Source organism: Apostichopus japonicus, chromosome 15 (assembly GCF_037975245.1).
Source record: "Apostichopus japonicus isolate 1M-3 chromosome 15, ASM3797524v1, whole genome shotgun sequence".
In the NCBI taxonomy this organism is placed as follows: domain Eukaryota; kingdom Metazoa; phylum Echinodermata; class Holothuroidea; order Aspidochirotida; family Stichopodidae; genus Apostichopus; species Apostichopus japonicus.
The window spans coordinates 15,329,893-15,354,738 of NC_092575.1; the positions used below are offsets into that span (position 1 = coordinate 15,329,893).

Consider the following 24,846-nt stretch of genomic DNA (forward strand, 5'->3'; position numbering starts at 1 on the left):
GCCGGCCTGGGGGAGGGGTCTAAGGGGAGGGGGTGTCCCCCTCCCCTTTGGAATTTTTTGCATTTCCAGGTGGCCTCAGATGCAATTTGGTGCTATATAGCACACTTCAACACCCACTCCATTTTGTAAACTTAATTTTGTATTTTCAACTGGCCTTAGATGCAATTTGGTGCTCCAAATGAGATTTTTTTTCTCATTTGGAAATGAAAAAGGGGTTTTCTGACCTGCGAACCGGGGGGGCGGAATGATACTTCCGCCCCTCCACATTTTTCACTGGGGGGGGGGGCTGGCGCCCCCCAGCCCCCCCGGTTCCTACGCCCTTGGAACTAATCATTGACCTAGTTTATAGCCTAAGTATGCCTCGGAATGACTTTTTATGGGAGAGGTCCCATAGAGCACCCCTGATTCAAAGACTCAAAGTTAGGTGTAGTGCTGGATAATGCTTTCATATAGTATAGGCTATATAGATAAAGAAAACGAAATCATTGAATATCACTTACCTTTGTCCATACCTTTGGTGTTGGTTTCATAGCATAAAACAATAGTCTCAAAGGTGTCAATTGTCAAAATGCAAAAAATGTTTCAATCATTCGTATTACCCTGTCAGGGCAGGCTTTAAAAGGTGCTTAAAAATTGACTTTCGTTGCACCTATTTAGTACCAAGGTATTATGGTTGAGAGCTGTAGAGGGATGTCCTGAGAATATTTTTAGATACGTTTGAAGCTTGGGGAGATGTAAGTTTTGGAGTAAACAATAAATAGATGGCGTCACTGTTAACGGTGTACGATATTTATTAAAAACGGCAATGACCTTTCATAGCAACATGATATATATATATATATATATATATATATATATATATATATATATATATATATATATATATATATGTATATATTAGATACATATCAGATATATACGGTAACATACAGATCCTCTCTAGATATGCACAGTGTGGACAGCATTCACTATTAGGATTTGAAAATTGAGATACATTCTGAGAGATACAAGGTCACAAATAAAAAGGGGGGGGGGGTATTAGATGTAAGGGGTACTGGTCATGAAAACCAGTTTCCATTAAAAACTTTCAATGTTGGCCAATCAAACACACCTAGTGTAACGTAAGAACATTTTGTCAGGTACAAATCAACTAGAGCCGTCTCAAAAGATGGTTATAGGTAATTGGACCAGGCACATAGCCAGATGTGTTGGGGGCCGGGGCATTCTGGGGCAATGCCACCATTTTTGTCATGCCCCACTCAACGCCATTTTTTAAAATCTATAAACACTTTGTCCCTTTAAATCTGAGCAGCTGACCACGGGCCCTACTGACTGAACCCTTCATTTTAGAATAACTGTTATGGGAATGCCAGCATTAAGGGTCATTGCTGTTTCCATATATTTAAATAACCATTCATCGTTGAAACATCATTTTGGTACAAGTCTAAATGCCTCTTGACAGGGGCAACACGACTACCTGTTATAGTCATCATCCTACAATGTTCAAGTTACATACATACATCACAAGGATCTCCTACAATCATTTGTAAATATCCAATAAGCCTCTTACAGTCTATTGTGATGCCTGATTATAGTGTCCCTCTATCAGTTTGAGTTTGAAATTGATAAATGAATGCAACAATTACTGTTCACTTAAGTCTGTGACTCCTTTTATTGAAATAGATAGTAACATTGTGAGTCCTGTCAGAACCGTATGAAACCACATAATATTCATTAGATCACTGATGGTCAACACAAAATTGACACATACCAGGGATATCACGTTTGTATATAATTGTCTGGGTCTTTGTTTTTTTGTTTCTGGACTCTCCACCAGGACAACCCCTTTAAATTACAAGTGACAACTGCTAAAACAATATTGGGTAGGATGCTGAATGCCGTATAGGCATAAATAATGAAAAACAGTCTTATTCTACTCCATTGGCTTTGTCTGTAGGGACTTTAGTATGTTTATTACCCTTCATTCCTCTCCAAGCAGTCACTTGATACAGCAAGAGCAGGCAATCTAAAGAGATATTACATAAAGATATACACTATACAAGTTCATGAACGTCCACGATTAACTATTGACAGATACTACACAGCTTGAAAATTCAAATCACTCAAGTATGCATTCCTTGCCTTTCATGCATTACCAGTGATGAAAGTTACTTTTCAAGCATGCTCTGACTGTTGCTAGGAGTTTCAATAATACTCTCTGAAGATACAAGCTTCATCTTTAAATCTTTTGAAATAATGAACTATTCTTAAAAACATTGGACAGGTCTCCATCTTGATATCCAAGCTTTGCACAATTTTTCATCTGGCGGTTGTTTCATGCTACCTGGTGTACAATGTTAATCCAGCTGGTTTAAATGACATTTGACAACATCCTACCTGCAAACTAGGCAAGTTAACAGTTCTATTGTATTTACCCTGAGTTTGCTTGATATACAGATTCCCTTAAATTTAAAGAAATCCAGTCTTTACACTCCTCTTCCTTTCAAACCTTTTAAGACCTGACTTCCCACATATTACTGAAGTACCACGCTTTTAACAAGATTGGTCCTTTCTTTGAGTACATTCCTCAAGCTCCCTGGACACGATTGGTTCTTTCCTAGTATACGTTCCTCATCTTTCCTCGAGTATACTGGCAATTCTTTCAAAGGTGTAAAATGGTAAATCGGTTCAACATAGTCTGTTGTTGAACCAGATAAGGTCGATAAGGTTGAAGTCGGCTTCTTATTCCATTTAACTCTAAATTAAAGAACATAAGTACACACGTTCAAGCGAAGCTATTTCCCTCAGTAAAACTAGATTCGTGCAGCGGATTCCTTTGCTTTTCCCTTTGAGTAAATAATCGAAGAAGCCCTTATTTTCAATAATGGAAATGTTCCCACACCAGAGCTAGGTTACGGCCAATGAAACTGTTCATCTTAAGAACTAACAAGTTGTTAACAAGTTCTTCATAATCCTTATCGCACAAAAGAAAATTATTATGATTAACATGGTTTCTTAATTTTCGTTGAGTTTTATAAAATTACTCTTTTAAGTTTGTACAGCGCCATAGCTTATGTTTTTACATATATATGTGCGCTTTAGAAATGTTTAAATAATAAATAATAATAATAATTACATTTCCAGAACTCAGGACCTCTCTTCTCTGAGAAAATTTGAAAATTGCAGTGTACTAAGCAACGAAAGACTGTAAACTAGGAGAGACTTTAGAATTGGAATTGACCGGGTGACGGGAAATTAGAAAGAATTTAATCCAAATTGATTTCAAGACCTTCTCACATTTGGTACCATTTTACGTGATATTTTGTACTTTTTATTTATGCAATACACATTTCAATAACGTAGTCCATAACAACTCCCTGGTTCATTACAGCATATTTTCGACGAAAACATGTGATCTTGATAAAGAATGCATCTGTATTAACAGCCATCTATATTATTATACATTATGTATTATAACCTCGAATGAGACAGCCTTAGCTTCTTGAATAATTAAATTTAGTAAGAAAACAACTTTTTTGATACTAAAATCCAATTACATTACCTTTAAAGACAAGTTTGTAATATTCAGGATGTATTTTGTGATATAAAGAAAACGTGTCTTGGTAACGAAATGTTTTACTGTTCATGTAAAGTCTTATACACCCCTAACGAAATGCTTGTCCCCAACGAAACAAATGGTCTCCTAGTATTGTTTTTATCAGCTATTAAGCTGATTAGTCATTATTTAACTTAGCTGTGAAGTATGCTTCCAAGCTAGAATAATATAGCTGTTTTTATTATGTGTAGGCAATTAATTTATTGCGACGTTCGTTTTTCTAATGCCTATGGGATTTCCTTGTTATGGTTTGAAAACCATAACAAGGAAAAGAAGTGCGACGGATACGCCTACGTATTAGTTAGTAATCTGCGAGTCTGACTGTATTGGATAAATACATAACTTGATACTCAATAGACTGAACATTACACAATAAAACGAGGCTACAAAATGGAACCTTAGTATGGTATATACTTTCACTTACAAAGGCTACAAAGGTGACTAAGTATAACTATTTCTGTTTGTTATAATAGGGATAAGTGGTGGATACTTTCAGTATCAGGAATGACTCACAGTGTCAGATGTCGTATAACCTGTTATAACTGACGTTTTACCTCTCTATCCTAACAGAGTGCTACTTAATGTTGTTCCTTACATTTGTGTTCGGTATAGGAGTCTCGTGTTTCGCATATATGCCAAATGTTTGGATGTAACAATTTTATTGGCTGTCATTTATAAGGCATATATGTTTCCCGTTATGCAGTAAATATCAACGCATATAAGTACACGAAGAATCAAAATGGACAGGAGTGATTTTCAGAGAAGTTTAATCCTTGGATTTGTTCTTTGCCTTGCAAAAGGGGACGAGACTTGCGATGGTTACAGTCATAAAAAGGGTAGCGAATTTGTTTATGGACTTCTTGGACAAAACATAACCTTGTCCTGTGATGTAAAGTCTTACTGTGAAAAAGCTACGTGGGCATTCCGTACAAGTCCTGTGAAATATTTGTATGCAGAATCGTGTCCTAACTGCGGAGAGAGTTTCTCTGTCATTGACATCATCCACGGAGACAAAGTGAACACAAGTCTACATATTAACAACATTAATGAGAGTCTTGCTGGTATCTATGACTGTAACTGTCAGCATGGTAATCAAACAGATAGGATGAAATGCTTTAACCTACAAATTGAAAACGCTTCGTGTCAATTAGAGTTAACTCAAAATGAGAAAGTAAAGGTAGGTAAAACTTTGGAATATTTATTTGATTTTTATCTAGAGTGACTTTCAATGCTCCCATGACCAATTTCTGTCTATTTGATCTAACGTGTTTTATTATTCCTCAATAAGTACCTACACCGTGCGAATTATTTCATATGATGTCACGATCCATATATTCATAAACACAGTCCAATGTGAAAAGTGTAGGTAGTGTTTTGAGGTTAAATGATTATGGAATCATTGTTTGCCTTCGCAGGTATTTCAAAACAGTTCTGGAAGTCAACATGATGTGGCAGTACGTACAGTAAATGTTAACACCGATGACAATATCACAGCCAGATGCGTAAGCAATGTTGCAAAGCTGAAAAATAATTGCACAAATAGTAAGTATTATTACAGCAATCATACACGTAAATCCCATTGAGTATATATGTGATTCACGGAATACAATCCAGAAGAAGGATGAAAGTTAAACATCTTAAATTATTTTTAACTCACAAATATTTAAAGTACAAAGATATGATGGAGCACTCTATAAAAGTTTTGCATTTTTATTACCTATCTATAACATCGGATACGGACGTATGCAACTAATCAAATTTGGGTAAAGTTTAACTCATAACAAGTAAAATATGGACAGATTAACAAATAAAATTGCTAAAGGTTGATAAGTTGGTCAAACACGTTTGTATGTTAATTGTTTTGGGGCAAAATGTTGCTCAAATTGTTTGGATACATTTTTACCCAGGGTTGGTACAGAACGATTGCTCAAATGTTTAAGAGTGAAGAAAAGAGCCCCAAGTGACTTGGTTACTTTATGTAGTGTTAAAGTTAAAGTGTTAGTCTTTTATATTAGTGATGGGATTGTAAACCTAGAAAAGAGCGCTTTGAGATATGATTACAGAGTCAGAAAATATTTCCCTCTCTTTATGATATGTTATATAATTATATGTTATAGGTGTTATATGTTATGTATGGATTGCAGTGTAAATGGTGTACGTCTCGTTTCACGACTATCTCCAGAGAACTTTTTTTTACTAAATCGTGGTATGTACTTTGTTTTTTAATGAATTTGGCCGTTACATATACTGAAATATAATGGAATGAAACCAATTATCTGATGGAAGTTGCATAAATCTCTTTACGGTATATTGACAGGAAACGTCCAAAAACAACTTAATTCGTTCAGGTTACGTTTCACCAACCTTTTAGGTATTTGCAAAAGTACCCTAAGTATGATCAGTGGTTAGATTTGCTTTCAAGTTCTCATCGGAAGTTACTCCTATATCAATAAGATAACAAGAACCAGTGATGGTCTGGGATAATTTATTTGACTTCTATTGAACAATTGACAGGGTAGATTGTGCGTGGTGACACTATACATTGCTAATTGAAACAATGGATTCATTAAGACTTCGTCTGATAGATATATGAAGACATGAAGACACTGTCTAATATATCGGAATGAATATAGGGTACTTCTTGTAATTACATTTGTTTTTAACGAAGCTCTAGAGAGGACATGGTAGAAATAAAATGATTACGTATGTACGTAAGAATATCACGTAGGTATGAATTAATTACTACGTACATACGTAATAAACAATATGTACGTACTAATTATAACGAATGTAGGCCTACGTACATACGTACGTGCTTTTATTACGTGATATAGCCAATGTTGACACTTGTCTGACGTAAGCGAACCTACGTGATACGCTGTGTGATACATGTTCATTTCCCATGTCCTCTCTAAAGCTTCCTAGTTTTTCATAGCTGGTGTGTGACGCTTAAGAAAAGTTCCTGCTAAGCTCAACACTTCATTATTCACGAATTTTTACTTTTCAGGATCAGGGTTGTTAAAAATAAAGAAATCACAAGATAGATGCCGGATAAGTTGCAGAATCAAAAGGGTATGCCAGACGAGAATCATCTTGAGTGTAATTTCCTCAACAACAAACAGTCCATCAACTTCCACGACGAAGGAGGAAGTTACACGAAGTACTAAACTCACTATCACTAAGAGCAGTACTGTCACTTTTGCGACATCGCCCTATACTACAGAAAGAAACAGTTCCTTGATTTCCACGAGAAAGAAGGACTTTACACAAAGTACTAAACCCACTATCACTAAGAACGACTCCGTAACTTTTGTGACTTCGCAACATACTACAGAAAGAAACAGTTCATTGACTTCCACGAGGAAGGAGGACTTTACACAAAGTACTAAACCCACTATTACTAAGAACGGCACTGTAACTTTTGCGACTTCGCAATACACTACAGAAAGAAACAGTTTATTGACTTACATGATGTCAAAGGAAGAAACTTCTATCATGTCTACATTTCCTGTAAGAACAACTTCTACGCGGGACCAGACAAAAGTGAATACTCCAGACGATGGAATTACCGTAATCGTCTCCACAGCATATACTGGAGAAAAGATCACACTGCCTGCTACTATGATGTTTGTGGTCATACTCGCAGCTTTCATTGTCATTCTTGTTTTCATTATACTTGTTTTATTGATGAAAATTTTGAAGGGCAAGCGAAAGCGTTCCGCAGAGAAGGAAAAATGGATAAATCCTATTTATGAAGGATTTGAAGAAGGAAGGGAAAGAGATGGGTCTACTGAGCACGAAAGATCTAATATAGCTAGTCAACCGGATCAAGAAACTTTGGATGATGGAATATATCATTTGGTAGTTACTAGCAATAGCAAACCTATAAATGAATCTTAGAACTCCATTACAGTTGTCGTTATCGCAAAATCGATTAATTAATGCAAACATTTATCAAGTTGATAATGAAGACAACGAAACTGCTAAGAACTCAATCCTTTCTTAACATTTCATTTCACTTATGTTGTAAGTTCATTTGTTATACAAACGCTTTGAAATGATACGAAAAACATTTGCTTTGATTCCAACTTTATTTGTATACATAACTGTGTAAATACATGCTCTCGATGCTCACAATGAAAACTTAAGATCAATGTGCTTACCGGGGCAAAATAAAGTGAAAACGTAAAGAAAATCATATCTAAAACATTGAAAGGTGAGAAAGAAGATATACATATTAACGCAAAACCTTTATAATTCTTATTCAGATAATAATAAATTTCTCTCACTAGACAATCATAAGAGAAAACTATGACTAGGTGTTTGAGGCGGGAGGGGGCAGGGGTAGGCGATGTGGCTGCAGCCCCCCATAATGATTTTCGGGCAATATGCTGCGATTGCACCGGGCACTGCTCAAAATAAAATAACCCTACAATGCTTGATGAGAGTCAGTTTTCCGTAAAATTGTTTATAAGACTAACCTTTCTCAGCTGACCCAACTAATCTGAAGTTGATGTTGATTTTTTACATTTTCCAAATCTTTACAACCGGGCAATCGAATTGGTCTCTTAGCCAATTACATTAACTGTTGTAGATTTCGTTGATAATGTTATGACATAGAATTATGTTAGAGCAGGGAGAAAGGCAAGCTGAATGGGAGGGGCATTTAACATATAGAGATGCATGTTCTTAAAGTCGAACTGAATCTATTTCAGCGAAAGTTATTAAAGAAAATGTACATATGTTGCAAAATGATTAGAAATATAAAATATTATATGCTGCTTGTGTAGCTGACGAGTGCACGCTTGATAATTATGTGCCGCCGCGGTGTATATTCGAATGCCGTACGGACTACACTGTAGGATTGTAATGATAAAGGTAAGGTATACTTTCACTTCATTTTCATTTGTAGATCTTTCATAATATATTTACCACTGTACTTTCTTTTTTCAGTGATGATTCATACGTTCTCATGCACTCTTTTTACAATGGTGGTATCAGTTCTTGTAGGCAGAGGAGCCCATGGAAACAAATATCGGTAGATAATGGAGCTACTAAAATAGCGGTGTGTAAGAAAACGTCGATAAAACGTGCGAACAGCCCGCGTGCAAAGACGTGCCTATTCTGTTTGTGTACATTAACAGGAACCACCCATAAACAACTGTATCCGTCCAGGTTACGTTTCACTAACCCTTTAGGTATTTACAAAACAATGCCCTTTAAGCACCGGAGGATCATCAGAGGTTGGATTTGCTGTTAGAGATTTCCTCGGATGTTACTCCTAGATCAATAAGATAACAAGAACCTTTGATGATCTAGGATAATTTGATTTGACTTCTATTGAACAATTGAGAGAGGTAGATTGTGCTTGGTTTATATCAACACTGTCCATTGCTAATTGGTACAATGAATACAATTGATACAATGAAGAGTTTGGTCTGATAGAGATGTAAACATTCATGACGACATTAATAGTTTTAACATTGAATATATCGGAATAAGTATAGAATACGTCTTGTAATTAAATTTATTTTCCGAAGTTGAGTGGGGACGCTTAAAATGTCAGTTCTTTCTAAATTCAACACTTCATTATTCACGAATATTTCCTTTTCAAGATCAGGATTGTTAAAGGTAAAGAAATCACAACATGGAAGCTTGATTATTTGCAGAATCAAAACGTTATAGAACAACAAACAACAACAAACAGTTCATCAATTTCCACGACGCAGGAGGAAGTCACACGAAGCACTGAACTCAATATCACTAAGAACTGTAACTTTTGCGACTTCTCAATATACTACTGAAAGATACAGTTCATTGACTATCACGATGTCAAAGGAAAAATCCTTCCTCATCTCTACATCTTCTGTAAAAAGAACTTCTCCGCGGGACCAGACAAAGTTACTCCTCTAGACGATTGAATTAGCACAACAAAACCGCCATATACTACAGAAAATATAATAACAAGAATATAATATGACCGGTATTTTAGTCGGCGTTATGTTACTCATAACGATTGTTGTTATACTAATCTTAGTTATTATTTCCTGATTGGGCTTGTTTCTCGGAAATATTCGAAGAAAGATGAATATGAATATGCAAGGGATATTCCTCTCTTCACAGCCGCAACTGGCGAAACTAACTATTCAAAAACTATATATCCATCGACGATGGATAATAGTGATATTGAATATGCAAAACATATTTATACATCGACATTAAATATGTGAGACATATTCATAATTGAGTTCCTTTTTATGACGAAATCAATGAATAAATTAAGGAAAGGAAAGAAAATACTTGTTTTCAAATATATCTCGTTGTGTGTAAGAAGTAAGAAGTACCCTCATAAAAGGTACTTTCGTTAACTTTGTTATAATAGTCTATACTTCACAATCGAGAAGACAATTATTGCACCTTTTTTTACTAGTTACCCGATAAGATATTGCGACTACTGCAACTTTATATCTGCGTTTCAATTGAATAGGATGAGACTGAAATAACCATAGTCATTAGATTTCCGGGTTTTGTATATCGTCAAGTGTTTTCTCTCTCTGTGGTGTGCATATTTGAAGCATTAGTGTTACATTAGAAGAAACAAAATGGTTTGTGATATCATGGTTGTTTCGGAAGACGTGCCAATTAGATTTAATGGTCGCAGCCACCTAATTTTAGGGATTGATCTATTCTCTCAACAAAAGGTAACTTGTGTTTTAAGGGTCAAAGTGACATTTTGCAGCATGTTTTGTTATGGTTTTTATTGAAGATGGTATAATTCTAGTAGCTATGCCAAATAGGTTTAATCGTTCATTTACAATTTGTTTCGTTACTAATCTTATGTAATTTAGTTTCTTTACAGTAGTTCCATCGGTCAGCTAGGGAGAAACCCACTGCCCTCTTAATTTGCCTCACAAGTAACATATTTGAATACATGCATAGGTATAGTTGTTTTTTCTATTTATTTTACATATTTCATCGTAAATGATAAAGGAAGAGCAATCTACAAGTAAGGATTTTACTCGTACCTAAAAATTACTTGAAAGTTTGATAACTTACACAATTTCCCACAAAGGCCTCTAAAGCGATGTTAGAAGAAGTGAGAAGATTATTTTCGTAATGCACCTGGACATTTGTAGAAGATCTTATATATTCTTTATGGAGTCTATAACAATTCCCTGGTTCATTTTAGCATAGTTTCGACGAAAACATTTGATCTTGATAAAGAATGCATCCTATATTTTACAGCCATCCATATTATTATACATCATATATAATAACCTCAAATGAAACAGTATCACGAGGCGTTGTGTCGATCAAGTCGCAGATTCCCTAAATATTTCACAATATGTATAGGCCTAAATATAAATAAGCCTAAATATTAATAAGCCCACATGTATATTGGCCTATATATATATATATATATATATATATATATATACATACATTATATATATATAAATATATATATATATATATATATATATATATATATATATATATATATATATATATATATATATAGGAATAACGGAAAAACTGTTAAACAACTATGCTGCATTTAGAGAAAGACTGGATCTCGAGCGAGATACAATAATTGAATTAGGGAAGTGATTGGAAGTAAAACAGCCAATGTTTGGTTTTTGCAGAGCTTTCGAGCAAAACTAGCTCTTCTTCAGTGCATGATCACCGAAAGTGACAAGTAGTAGCAGGAATTGAAACTATTTTATAGAGAAGATGTCGGCATGGTTGTAAAGGCAAAGCGACTTACTGATTTCTGCTGAATTGAGCAGAAGTTTTAGAAATTCGGATTATTTTAATCCGATTCCGTCGTAATTGTAAAGGGATTGTTTAGTTTATCTGGAACGGCAAATCGTTTCTGATGTTTAAACCGAATGGTGCCGTGGTCTTTAGGTTAAGTTCCCAGAAATTTTCTTTCGCTTTCCTAGATTTATCTGTCCAAGAATCGTTGTGGTCAATGGCAATAACACGCAAATTCTCAATTGAATGATTTTGGAGATTGAAGTGATTTGCAACAGGTTGGTAGATCTTTTTTGTTTTCATCGCCGATCTATGTTGTGTCATTCTCATTCTAAGAGTGTTTTTAGACTCTCTAATGTATTGTAAGTTACAAATATTGCAGTAGATGAGGTAAATGACATTTTTGGATAGGCATTTTGTGCCGAATTTGGAACGTGCGTTTGGTTTATATATAAAATATATATATATATATATATATATATATATATATATGTATGTATATATATATATGTATGTATATATATATATATATTTATATATATATATATATATATATATATATATATATAAATAAGAATTGAATTCAAAGCCAATTTATGTATGTATATGTATGTATGTATATATATATATGTATGTATATATATATATATATATATATATATATATATATATATATATATATATATATATATATAAGAATTGAATTCAAAGCCAATTTATACGCTTTAACATACCAGTAGAATCACTGTGGTCGAGTGGTCCGGACTTCGGTTCGTGACACAAAGATCCGGGATTCGATTCCTACCTTCGCCTGATGAGTCTCAAAAGGGCGAAACCGGTTGTGAAGTGGAGTTATTTATATATATATATATATATATATATATATATATATATATATATATATATATATATATATATATATATATATATATATATATATATATATATATATGAACTTTAAATGCAGAAGTTAGGTTAGTTGTCTGATAGATTCACATACCACAGTAGATGATATGTAACTTACAATATGACTATATATATATACATGTATGAAATCTACTATAGCAGTGACGATGTTGATTGTCATCGGGTGATTGTCCAAAATCTTCTACAGGCTGGCAACATATATTTACACTAGCCAAAATCAGCCGAACTTACTTCACCAAGTTCTTGAATAATTGAATTTTATAAGAAATTATACTCCTTGATACTAAACTTCTATTACATTAGACTTCAAGACTGTTTTGTTAAATTTCGAATGTGGTTTGTGTTGTTATGTAAAATGTTTACTAACAAAATGCTTTACTGTTGATGTATATATGGATACACCCCTAACGAAATGCTTGCCCTTAACGAAACAAATATGCTCCTAGTATTTCTTCTCAGCTATAAGGATGATAAACTCTTAACTTCTTTTTGAAGTATACTTCCCCCGCCAGGATACTATAGCTGTCTTCATTATGTATCGGGCTATTCATTTATAGCGCTATTCATTGTTCTACTGTCTATGGGGTTTCCCCTAAGTTTGTAAGCGAGAACAAAGCAAAGCAGTGCGACAAATACGCCTACATATCAAAATGCACTTAGTTATCTGCAAGTCTGACTGTATTGGATTAATACATAACTTGATACACAATAGACTGAACATTACACAATATATCAAGGCTACAAAATGAAACCTAAATATGTAATATACTTTCACTTACAAAGGCTACAAAGGTTACTTATCATAACTATCTAGGTTTGTTACAATAGGGATAAGTGGTGCCTCGATATAATACTTTCAGTATCAGGAATGACTCACAGTGTCAGATATCGTATAACCTGTTATAACTGACGTTTTACCTCTCTATCCTAACAGAGTGCTACTTAATGTTGTTCCTTACATTTGTGTTCGGTTTAGGAATCTCATGTTTCGCATATATGCCAAATGTTTTGGTGCAAATATTTTATTGATTGCCATTTATAAGTCATATATGTTTCCCGTAATGCAGTAAATATCAGCGCATATAAGTACACGAAGAATCAAAATGGTCAGGAGTGGTTTTCAGACAAGTTTTATCCTTGGATTTGTTCTTTGCCTTGCAAACGGGGACGAGTCTTGCGATGGTTACAGTCATAAGAAAGATAGCGAATTTGTTAATCGATTACTTGGACAAGACATCACCTTGTCCTGTGATTTAAAGTCTAACTGTGGAAGAGCTACGTGGGCATTCCGTACAAGTCCTGTGAAATATCTGTATGCAGGATCGTGTCCTAACTGTGGAGAGAGTTTCTCTGTCAGTGACATCATCAGCGGAGATATAATGAACACCAGTCTACATATTAACAACATTAATGAGAGTTTTGCTGGTATCTATGACTGCAACTGTCAGTATGGGAATCAAACAGATAGGGTGAAATGCTTTAACATCCAAATTAAAAACGCTTCGTGTCAATTAGAGTTAACTCAAAATGATAAAGCAAAGGTAGGTAAAACTTGGGAATAATGATAATATATTTTTTTTATTTAGAGTGACTTTAAACGCTTACATGAGAAATTTCTGTCTATTTGATCTAATATATTTTATGATTCCATAATTATTACCTATACCGTGGAAATTTCTACATATGTTGTCACGATCTCTATATTCATAAACACAGTCCACTCTCAAGATTTTAGGTTTGTTTTTTTAGAGGTGAAATGATTATGGAATCTTTGTTTGCCTTCTCAGGTATTTCATAACAGTTCTGGAAGTCAACATGATGAGGCAGTACGTACAGTAAATGTTAACACCGATGACAATATCACAGTCAGATGTATAAACGATGCTGCAAAGTTGAATACTAATTGCAAAAACAGTAAGTATTATTACAACCAAAATACACGTTAAACCCATTGAAAATATGTGTGATTCATTTAATACAATTCAGAAGAAGAATGAAAATGAACTTCTTAAATTCTTATAATCCTGTAAATAAATAAATAAATTAATAAGTACACAGATGCGATGCAGCAGTCTACAAAAGTTGGGCCTATAGTTGTACCAACCTAACATTGGATACGGACGTATTCATGTAAGCAATGTGGGTAAAGTTTAATCCAGAACAAGTAAAATGAGGACTGTTTAACTAATTAAATTGCTAAAAGGTGACATATTGGTCACATTTGGCTGTATGTTATTTGGTTTTGGGCAAAATGTTACTCAAATTGGTTGTTATGTTTTATAATCAAGAAAAGAGTCAAGCGACTTGTTTACTTTATGTAGTTATTAAAGTTGGTTCAAGTTGTTAAAGTCTAGGATAATTTATTTGATTTTAATAAACAAGTGGCAGGGTAGATTTTGCTTTGTTTACTTTAACACTCACTATTGGTAATTGGTACAATTGATAAAATGAAGAACCTAGTCTGATATGATGTAATAACGACATTCATGACGACATTTCAGACGTTAACTGTCGGAATATATCGGAATGAATATAGAATACGTCTTGTAATTAATTGGGGGTGGCACTTAAAGTATCAGTTCTTTCTAAAATCAACAGTTAACTTTTTCCCGAATATTTACTTTTCAGAATCAGGATTATTAAAAGTAAAGAAATCAGAATATAGATGCTGGATTAGTTGCAGAATCAACAATTTATGCAAAACGAGAATCATTTTGAGTGTAATTTCCTCAACAACAAACAGTCCATCAACTTCCATGACGACGGAGGAGGAAGTTACACGAAGAAACAGTTCATTGACTTCAACGTTGTCTCCAGACGATGGAATTACCGCAATCGTATCCACAACATATTCTGGAAAAAAGATCACAATGCCTGCTACTATGATGTTTGTGGTCATACTCGCAGCTTTCGTTGTCATTCTTATTTTCATTGTACTTGTTTTGTCGCTGAAAATTTTGAAGGACAAGCGAAAGCGTTCCGCAGAGAAAGAAGAATGGATAAATCCTATTTATGAAGGATTTGAAGAAGGAAAGGAAAGAGATGGATCTACTGAGCACGAGATATCTATCATAGCTAGTCAACCGGATCAAGAAACTTTGGATGAAGGAGTGTATCATTACGTAGTTACTAGCAATAACAATCCTATACATGAATCTTAGAACTCCTTAACAGTTGTCGTTATCGTAAAGGAGATTAATTAAGGCAAACGTTTATCAAGTTAATAACAAGGACAACGAAACTGCTAAGAACTCAATCTTTTCTTAATTTGTCATTGGGTAGCTGGACATAAGTTGTAAGTTCATTTGTTATACAAACGTTTTGAAATTGATTCGAAAAATATTTGCTTTGATTACAACTTTATTTGTATCCATAACTGTGTAAATATATGCTCTCGATGTATATAATGAAAATGTACAAAATAAAGAAAAATGCAAAGAATATCATATCTAAAATTGAGAAAAGTGAGAAAGAAGAGAGACATATGAACGCATGTCTATACTTAATCTTTTATCATTCTGATTGAGATAACGATCAGTTTCGTTTACTAGACAATCGTAAGAAACACACATAACTAGATGTAGGATGTGGGAAGGTGGGGGGGGGGGGGCGATGGGGCTGAAGCCCCCATATGATACCCGGGCAATATGCTGGATTGTTCCGGGAAAGTACCCCCCTCAAATAAATTGCAATGTTCTTGCTTGATGAGAGTCAGTTGTTCCGTAAACTCGTTGATAAAACTACCGTTCTCAGTTTAACCAACTAATCTGACGTTGATGTTGTGGATTTCTGGCACAATTCGCACTCCATGCTTATTTTCTCTGTCCAAGACGATGTTATGATATCACTGTTGGCATTCCTTATATCGAATTTCAAGATGAGGGGTATCTCACCAGTACACCATTCCATACCAGGTTGGTTTTATTTTCCAAAATTATATAACCGGCTAATCGAACTGGGCTCCTGGTCCCTTACTATAACTGCTGTAGATTTCGTTTATAATGTTATGACATAAAATTATGTTAAGAGCAGAGGGAAGTGCAAGCTGAAATGTGACGGGGATTGAGGATATAGGAATGTATGTTCTTAATGTCGAATTAAATAAATATCAGTGAAAGTTATAAAGAAAGTGTATACATGTGTTGCAAAATGATTGGAAAGAAACATTAAATGCTGTATTTTTTAGTTCATGAGTGCACGCTTGATAAGTATGTGCCGCGGTGTATATGCAAAAATCATGCGGACTACACTGAAGGATTGCAATAATAAAGTACCAAAATATTTTCACTTCATGTTTATGGGTAGATCTTTATTATTAAATTTACCATTGTAATTTCTTTGTCTGTGATGATTCATACGTGCACTCTATTTATAATTGTGCTATCAGTACTTGTAGGCAGAGGAGCCGAGGGAAACAAATATCGGTAGAAGGGAAAAAAAATATCGGTAGGTAATGTAGTTACTAAAATACGAAATAGCGGTGTGTAAGAAAACATCGATAATGTGTCAAAAAGTCCGCGAGCAAATACGTGGTTATTCTGATTGTGTGTTTCTTGAGAAGAGAAAAATAAGGTTTGTAGTTTAATTTAATTACAAATAGGAAAAATCAGAAGAGGTGTCCGTGTTCGGTTGTCGGGACCCTCCCTGGATGCGACACTGAAAAGGTATGACCCTAAACATTGTAACTATAACTCGAGTTATATAAACTTGTAGTATTGTAGTTAACTAGTAGAACCTACACCAGGGATAATTATGTACCGCGGTGTAGATAGAGAGGTCCCTTGCATTGAGCAGTAGAATTGTAATGATAAATTTAAGACACTTTCACTTTCACTTTAAGCTTATGTTAAGTGTATTCATAATGTATTCCAATCTGCACTTTCGCTTCTGGTGATGAGTCATACGGTTTCATGCACTGCAACAGTAGTTGCAGATTTTCTGTAAGAGAGGCCAATGAGACACGTATCGGTATATACCGAAGCTACAATACCAAAATACCGGCGTTTAGAAAAACATCGGTAAAAGTAAGGAATACGGGCGCACGAAGCGAGTTTATATTTTTTCTTCATAACTGATGTCTGTTTTTCTGAGAAAAAGTATCTTAGTAGCAATATTATTTATATTATGTGGGAAAATAAATCAGATCAGGGGCCCGAGGGTCCGGTTTACATCCCTAAAGACCCCGCCCCCTCTGAGAAGTTCTGACTCATTATATATGGTAACGATTTATAATTAGTAGCATATTAAAGATAGAATTAAGATCTCTTTACTTCAGGTTTCTGTTGCGTGTATTCATTATGTATGCAACAGTGCACTTTCTATTTCAATGATGACTTGTTCGGTCTCATGCATCCTATAATAGTTATAACGCTTTACACGAAATGTCATTAATGGTAATTCTAGTTACATTTCATTGTTTACAAAATTCTAACCTCTTCGTGCTGAGAGCGAAACTGCTTGAAAATGTATTAAGAAAAAAAAAAGCATAACGTATCTCGCCGGTTACAAATCATCCACCTCGTAAATACTTGACAAATATGTTTGCTGTCCCAATGTCACGCACGATGTTTAATACTCGTCTAATAAAGAGAGAAAGAACAGGGGAACTTGTACCGCCTCAGTCTTATGAAAACCTAAAAAATGCCGCTTTTAATAATTTGATATGCTTCATTTCAGTTATGAAATATACCCATTTCCATATTGATAATGAAAAGGTGCTTCTTTGATAGTAAGAACAGAAACGAACTTTATAAGAGAAATTAAGAAAATGTAGCACGACCATGCCCTTTAATTAAAAAAATCTTGTCAAAAATATATAAAAAGTGCATTTTAGTTAAACAATTTCAAGTACTGGAATTCGTGACACAGAACGTACAGAGGGCCCTACTTGTGAGGACTGTTTCGAGGTGATATTTTCGATCTACTTCCTTTAGTCTGACATGTCCCACTCCCCGACGAGTGTTGTGCTCCTCCTGGTCATACATATTGAATAATAATCCTTCTCCGCCATCTCTGCACAAATAAGTTGTGAAGATTAAGGCGATTAAAAGTCCAAAACAGTCTTATTAAGACATTGACGTATCTATTTGATTGAGTAAGGAACTATAACTTTTCACACGAAAACAAACAATAAAATAATGTAGCTTATTTCTATGGTTGAATTGTTTACATCTTTGCTGTCACTGACTTCAATATAACTGCAGAGGCATACGACAGTATTTCTGACGAGAGAAATGAATTGTTATTGCGTTGCTAAGTCAAACTTTCGTAAACAGAAAGGAAAACAAAGATGTTTAATGATTAACATCACTTAACAACTGACGGTTATATATAGTTCTATTAACTAGTTCTTAGAGATAATTTCGTCCTAATATGAGAACAGATATAGGCCTACCCAGAGATTCCCCTTTGTTATTTTCAAGAGGGTATTATCTCCTTGTTATTATGTCGTTATAGTAAAGTGTTATGAAACCCGTCCGTTGAAGAAAATATTGTTGCATTACCATTGTCATATGCCATAAAAAGCTGCTTGTAACCTTTTTGGAAATAATTTACTTAATAATTCAAATATTTTATCACAAGGATAATAAATTTGCAGCATGTTTGGGCACGCTGTACTGTGTCTTCTGAAATGAGCAGTGTACTCTCTCACACTGAAAGTAAAATGTCCAATGTGACAGCTGATTGTGACCTTTTCGTATTTACTGCAATACCTACACTGATTTGTTAAATGTTGGTGCAAAATAATAAAGATTGTATTAATGAATATGCATTACTTTCGCAGCTGCAGCAATTGTGTTGTGGCAATCATGCAGTTAAAACAGTAAATCGAAGAGATGTATGTTACCTTCGTTTAATGAATATTCATGAATATTCTACAAAGTGGCGTCCAGCGATAAGTTCTTTCACTTTTGATTTGGTAACATTTCATATCTCGCAAACAATATGCGTTCTTTGGAATTAAGTGCTACAGTTCCGCAGCGCAGTCAACTGCAGATGTGCTAGATTTCGTTAATTCTTATGACACTGAGATTGAAGTCTTTATCCTCATTTCTAATATTTTGGAGAGTGGTATTCTATTCCTGTTCTGTTACACCAGGGATTTGCTGGTGCTCTCAACATCTTGTTTTGATATACATAGGCCTTCTCATCGTTCATAAAGCAATCTTTTTTTTTTGTGAACTTTAGGCTTTGTCAGATTGCGATACTTTAAATTAGAAATCATATTTATGCCTGCTTTGTAATTATAATTGAATCAATTTGAATGTTAGCATATTCTGATATTTGTCAGAATGGAATACCACAAACTTTGGAAATAATTATAATTCTTGGATTTGTTCCAAATTTTTTGGTGTAACTATTTCATTGATTGCCATTAATAAGTCATATTTGTGTCCCGTTATGCAGTAAACATCAACACATTATAGTACAAGAAGAATCAAAATGGATAGGAGTGTTTTTCAGACAAGTTTTATCCTTGGATTTGTTCTATACCTTGCAATAGGGCAAGATACTTGCGATGGTTACAGTCATAAGAATGATAGCAACTTTGTTTATGGAGTACTTGGACAAAACATAACCTTGTCCTGTGAGTTACAGGCTTACTGTATTAGAGGTCTGTGGGCATTCCGTAAAAGTCCTGTGAAATATCTGACAGCAGGATCGTGTTCTAACTGTGTAGAGAGTTTCTCTGTAACTGACATCATCAACGGAGACATAATGTACTCCAGTCTACATATAATTAACATTAATGAGCGTCTTGCTGGTATCTATGACTGTAGCTGTCTGCATGATAATGGAGCAGATAAGGTGAAATGCTTTAACCTACAAATTGAACACGCTTCGTGTCAATTAGAGTTAACTCAAAGTGAGAAAGTAAAGGTAGGTAAAACTTCGGCATATTTATTTGATTTTTATCTAGAATGACTTTCAATGCTTTCATGACCAATTTGTGTCTATATGATCTAAAATATTTTATGATTCCATAATTAGTACTTACATTGTGCAAATTTCTTCATATGTTGTCACGATCCCTATATCAATAAACACAGTCCACTCTCAAGATTTTAGGTATTTTTTGAGGTGAAATATGATTATTTGATCATTGTTTGCCTTCGCAGGTATTCCATAACAGTTATGGAAGTCAACATGGTGAGGCAGTACGTACAGTAAATGTTAACACCGATGACAATATCACAGCCAGATGCGTAAACAACGTTGCAAAGCTGAATACAAATTGCCAAAACAGTAAGTATTATTACAACAACCACACACGTAAATCCCATACAATGGATAAATTAAGACTTTCGTCTGATAGATATGAAGACATGAAGACACTTTCGAATATATCGGAATGAATGTAGAATACTTCTTGTAATTACATTTGTTTTCTGCGGAGCTCTAGAGAGGACATGGTAAAAAAAAATATATTACGTACTTACGTGATAGTACTACATACGTACGTAAGAATATCATGTACGTAAGTGATATTTATTACGCACGTGATATATATGACGTACGCACGTGATAATTAATACGTACGTTCGTAATAGGTACGTATTAATTACTACGTAATACGTAATGATCAATATGTACGTACTAATTATAACGAATGTAGGCCTACCTACATACGTGCTTTTACTACTTGATATAGTCTATGTTAACACCTGTCTAACGTAAGCGAGCCTAGGTGGTATACTGTGTGATACATCTTTATTCCCCATGTCCTCTCTAAAGCTTCTTAGTTTTCCATAGTTGATGTGAGACGCTAAGGAAAATTTCTTTCTAAAATCAACGATTCATTATTCAAGAATATTTACATTTCAGGATCAGGGTTGTTAAAAATAAAGGAATCAAAAGAAAGATGCCGGATTAGTTGCATAATCAACAACTTATGCGAGACGAGAATCATCTTGAGTGTAATTTCCTCAACAACAAACAATCCATCAACTTCCACGGCGATGGAGCAGGTTACACGAAGAACTAAACTCACAATTACTAACTCAAGCTCTGTCACTTTTGCGACATCGCCATACACTACAGATAGAAACAGTTTATCGACCTCCTTGATGAGGAATAAATCTGGAAAAAAGATCACCGCTAACATGACAGGTATCTTAGTCGGCATTATAGTAATCATAACGCTTGTTCTTGTACTAATCTTAATTATTATTTCCTTGTTTTGGCTTGTTTCACGGAAATATTCGAAGAAAGTTGAACATGAATATTCAAGAGATATCCCTCTCTCCACAGCCGCAACTGACGAAACTAAATATTCAAAAACTATATATCCATCGACTATGGATAATAGTGATATTGAATATGCAAGACATATTTATCCATCGACATTGGATAATAATGATATTGAATATGAGAGACATTTTCATAATTTAGTAACTCTTTATGACGAAATCAAATAATAAGCAGTGCCTACCACAGTCATCATGATTTAAGCAAAGGAAGAAAAGACTTGTTCTTAAATATATGTCATTGCGAAGTACCTTCATGAAAGTACTTTTGTTAAAGTTTGTTACGTTCGTCTATATACTTCAAAATCGAGAGACAATTCTTGCCCCTTTTCTATTAATTACCGTACCCGATGAGATCTTATATGTTTGTGTGCGACTACTGTAACTTTACATATTTGTTTCAATTGAATCAGATGAGCCCGAATCACCACAGTCATTAAATTGCCGGGTTGTGTCTATTGTGGAGTGTTCTCTCTCTCTATGATTTGCATATTTTATGCATTGATATTCCAATAAAAGAAAGAAAATGTAAAGAATGGATAGAACTTGGAATTATGAATCATTTTCGGAATTATTTGATTGTACCATGGCATAGCAACGGAAAGTAAGCCAAAGTTGGAAGTGTGCTTGCAGTTGTCCCAAGATGTTTTCAGAAATATGGATCGTAACGATGCTATAAATTAAAACGTTTGGCCAAAAAAATCACTATTTATTAACCTTATTTGTGTTAGCGTACTTAAATCTACAAAATGGTCATATTAATGTGTGTTTTAAATATCAAGAACGTAAGAACTATCTCCATAGTATTATTTCTATAACTTTCTTAATGTAAGTATTCAATGTTTATTTAAACAAAGAATGACGTTGTAACTTTTCCAAATTCATCCACTTAAATTTTGGACTGATTCCGTTTCTTTTTAAGTGAACTGAGTCATGATGAAAGTAGACATATTTATTCAACAATGAGTTAACTTTACCAGTTCAGTAGGAGGCCATAACTGGTATCACCGTGCTATGCTATAAAAGTTTGTATGTCGGGCGTAATTTTGAAAGGGATATTCCCACGTACCTGACGTGACATATTGCTAATTTTCATTCAGGACTTTAGATGTAATTAAATGTTAGTAGGATGCTAGGATGCGAGTGTACGTGACATGGCGAAGTATTGGTAGCAATATTCTCATCGTTGTGACAGTGGAAGTGCATTGCATTTGCATTGAGAAAAAGCTTAATCGTTTTTCATGTTGAGATTTATGGAGGGTGTCAAAATAGTCATTAGCACAACATTGCGTGTAGAAGTAATCATCGACCTAGAGTATAGCCTACGTATGGGTCAGACTGCAGCATTTCACAGCTATTAAAAAAAAAAAATTATTTGATAAGGAGAGGTCTCTCGACAGCACCCCTGCGAGGGTTCCCGCTGCAAAACACATATGTAGGTGTTGTGCTGAATAACACATTAAGACATGCTTTGTAGACATGTTTATCTTCACCTGATCAGAAAAAAAGGACACACGCATGTACACTTCTTTGACAGTAGGCTTGCTAACCAACGTCCATAGTCTATATGCCTCCTACCCACAAATAAGGGTTACGTAACAGTTTGAAAGAGTGGAGAAGAACAGGAAAAGTAACACATCAAAACCATATATTACCTATAAAATGTCCATGCTATTTTCGTTTTGGTTTCATAGCACACATAGCCCCAAGCGTTTCAATATGCACACAAATGTTTCAATCCGTTGGAGACTCTGCGTTCTTTGCAGGAATAAGTCTATCCGTACAGGGTTCGTCAATGCATGTATTCGTCCCTTTTCATCTACAATATATTCCTAATCCCAATGATGTTTTAAAGCGTTTCGACCCGAAGTGCGCGATAACTTCAAAGTCAGCAGTAAAAGCAAGCGTTTCGTTGAGTCTTATACAGTTATGGAAGGGGTGTATTTTACATGAAGTTATAATTTTGACGATGCAGACCTTATAAGATGTTACCTTAGATGTATTGTTATGTAGGGCAGTGGCGGAATCTGCTTGTGGCAGATGCTACATATAGTTACCGTGTGAGTTTCACATTCCTAAATCACAGATTTGAAATGAAGATATAAAGTTAAATTGTAAAATGTTGTGAACATATCTGGCAAAAGGTGTCTGTTTGTAACATTATACTATGACGATTTGTTGACCAATGTGAGAATGGTTTCATTTATGTTGTATTGTAAATGTTGTATATTGAACAGAATGACTTGAAGCATTTGTTCAAGTCTATGCCAAATATGTTGTTCTCTTCTACAGTTCTTAGAAATATGATTTCATCTCAGCCATACATGCTCAAATTCTTTGTTCTTACATTAAGTTAATATTTATATAAGTTGTTCACTTGCTCTTGTACAATACAGTTCAATAAAATACCCGCTTACTCTAATTATTGAGTTCTTTCATATTTTGTAGCTTTACCCACGTTTATATATACTTTATGGTCGAAACACCTGTTTTTTCATTGACGACGAGGATTTTCTTAAAACTTTTGGAATTTTATTCTTAACTGGTTCCAACATTTGTTATAATGGCATTGATTGTGAAAATTGAATAATTTGATTTAACTAATGAGGACTTTGATAGCTATTAAGAGAGACACAGTTCTCTTTGGCAAATGGTGTCAAAGACGATAAGAAGGTTGCAGTATTTTTTAGTCTTATCGGAACTAAGACATATTGCTTATTAAAAACTTTATTATTGGCCTATTATCCGTCTGATACGTCTTACGATGGACTAGTCAAAAAATTAAAAGACCACTTAACATCGAAACCCTTGGTTATAGCCGAGCCGAGAAAAAGCTGTTGTTGCAGGATAAACTTACGTTTGACGAAGCAATAGAAATTGTTCTCGTCTGTGAAATGGCAGACAGGAACGTTAATGACAAAGTCAAAAAGTGACGCAAAATGCAAAGCAAACCCACACTGGTAAAAAAATATCTGTAAATTTACAGCAGTATCTGTCAATTAGTTTCCAGAGACTTGTTGTACATCTACAATTATGCTTTGTTTACCTTTACACAAGGTGTCGTTCACCTACAATTTCTCTAAAATGACAGTACCATTTAATAATTGTACAGTAGGTTCTGTAAAGTCACAGTTTTTTTTGTATAGAAACAATTACCTTCTGTTATTTGATGGAAAGTGGGTGTATATTTACGAAGCCTTTGTGTACAGAAACATTCTCTTTTTGTATGTTGATGCAAGGTATCTGTATATTTATGGTTAGTGGGAAACAGGAACCACTCATATATTAACAAAGGGT

General features: G+C 34.5%; 3 protein-coding genes across 5 annotated transcripts in view; all 3 read left to right on the forward strand.

The window, feature by feature from the left end:
• The first annotated feature begins 3,975 nt into the window (after positions 1-3,975).
• LOC139980925 (uncharacterized) lies at positions 3,976-9,547 on the forward strand. The gene is made up of 3 exons (XM_071992970.1): positions 3,976-4,793; positions 5,032-5,158; positions 6,624-9,547. The coding sequence occupies exons 1-3, from the start codon at positions 4,356-4,358 to the stop codon at positions 7,514-7,516; spliced, it is 1,458 nt and encodes a 485-aa protein (XP_071849071.1). The 5' UTR covers positions 3,976-4,355; the 3' UTR covers positions 7,517-9,547.
• A 3,375-nt stretch (positions 9,548-12,922) lies between these two features.
• LOC139980929 (uncharacterized) lies at positions 12,923-18,170 on the forward strand. Of its 2 annotated transcripts, none has more exons than XM_071992977.1 (3): positions 12,923-13,842; positions 14,089-14,215; positions 14,936-18,170. In XM_071992977.1, exons 1-3 carry the CDS (start codon positions 13,405-13,407, stop codon positions 15,460-15,462), a joined length of 1,092 nt encoding a protein of 363 aa, XP_071849078.1. In that variant the 5' UTR covers positions 12,923-13,404; the 3' UTR covers positions 15,463-18,170. The 2 variants fall into 2 exon arrangements, with proteins under 2 accessions (XP_071849078.1, XP_071849077.1); XM_071992976.1 differs by having other exon boundaries at positions 12,924-13,842; positions 14,930-18,170.
• A 182-nt stretch (positions 18,171-18,352) lies between these two features.
• The window catches only part of LOC139980927 (uncharacterized), a 72,648-nt gene continuing 66,154 nt past the window's right edge, over positions 18,353-24,846 (forward strand). The window contains exons 1-3 of one of the 2 annotated variants that reach the window (XM_071992974.1): positions 19,076-20,182; positions 20,422-20,548; positions 21,128-24,505. In XM_071992974.1, coding sequence (XP_071849075.1) covers positions 19,745-20,182; positions 20,422-20,548; positions 21,128-21,720 — 1,158 coding nt within the window. In that variant the 5' untranslated portion in view covers positions 19,076-19,744 and the 3' untranslated portion in view covers positions 21,721-24,505. Of the gene's footprint in view, positions 20,183-20,421; positions 20,549-21,127; positions 24,506-24,846 lie in introns of those variants that run through there. The other variant, XM_071992975.1, reaches the window with a different exon arrangement.

Excerpts from the sequence above, each read along its gene's own strand:
- LOC139980925 (XM_071992970.1), top strand. The coding sequence starts at position 4,356 with ATGGACAGGAGTGATTTTCAGAGAAGTTTAATCCTTGGATTTGTTCTT. Across the intron at positions 4,794-5,031 it reads CTCAAAATGAGAAAGTAAAG|GTATTTCAAAACAGTTCTGG; the intron begins GTAGGTAAAACT and ends TTGCCTTCGCAG. Across the intron at positions 5,159-6,623 it reads GAAAAATAATTGCACAAATA|GATCAGGGTTGTTAAAAATA; the intron begins GTAAGTATTATT and ends TTTACTTTTCAG.
- LOC139980929 (XM_071992976.1), top strand. The coding sequence starts at position 13,405 with ATGGTCAGGAGTGGTTTTCAGACAAGTTTTATCCTTGGATTTGTTCTT. Across the intron at positions 13,843-14,088 it reads CTCAAAATGATAAAGCAAAG|GTATTTCATAACAGTTCTGG; the intron begins GTAGGTAAAACT and ends TTGCCTTCTCAG. Across the intron at positions 14,216-14,929 it reads GAATACTAATTGCAAAAACA|AATCAGGATTATTAAAAGTA; the intron begins GTAAGTATTATT and ends TTTACTTTTCAG.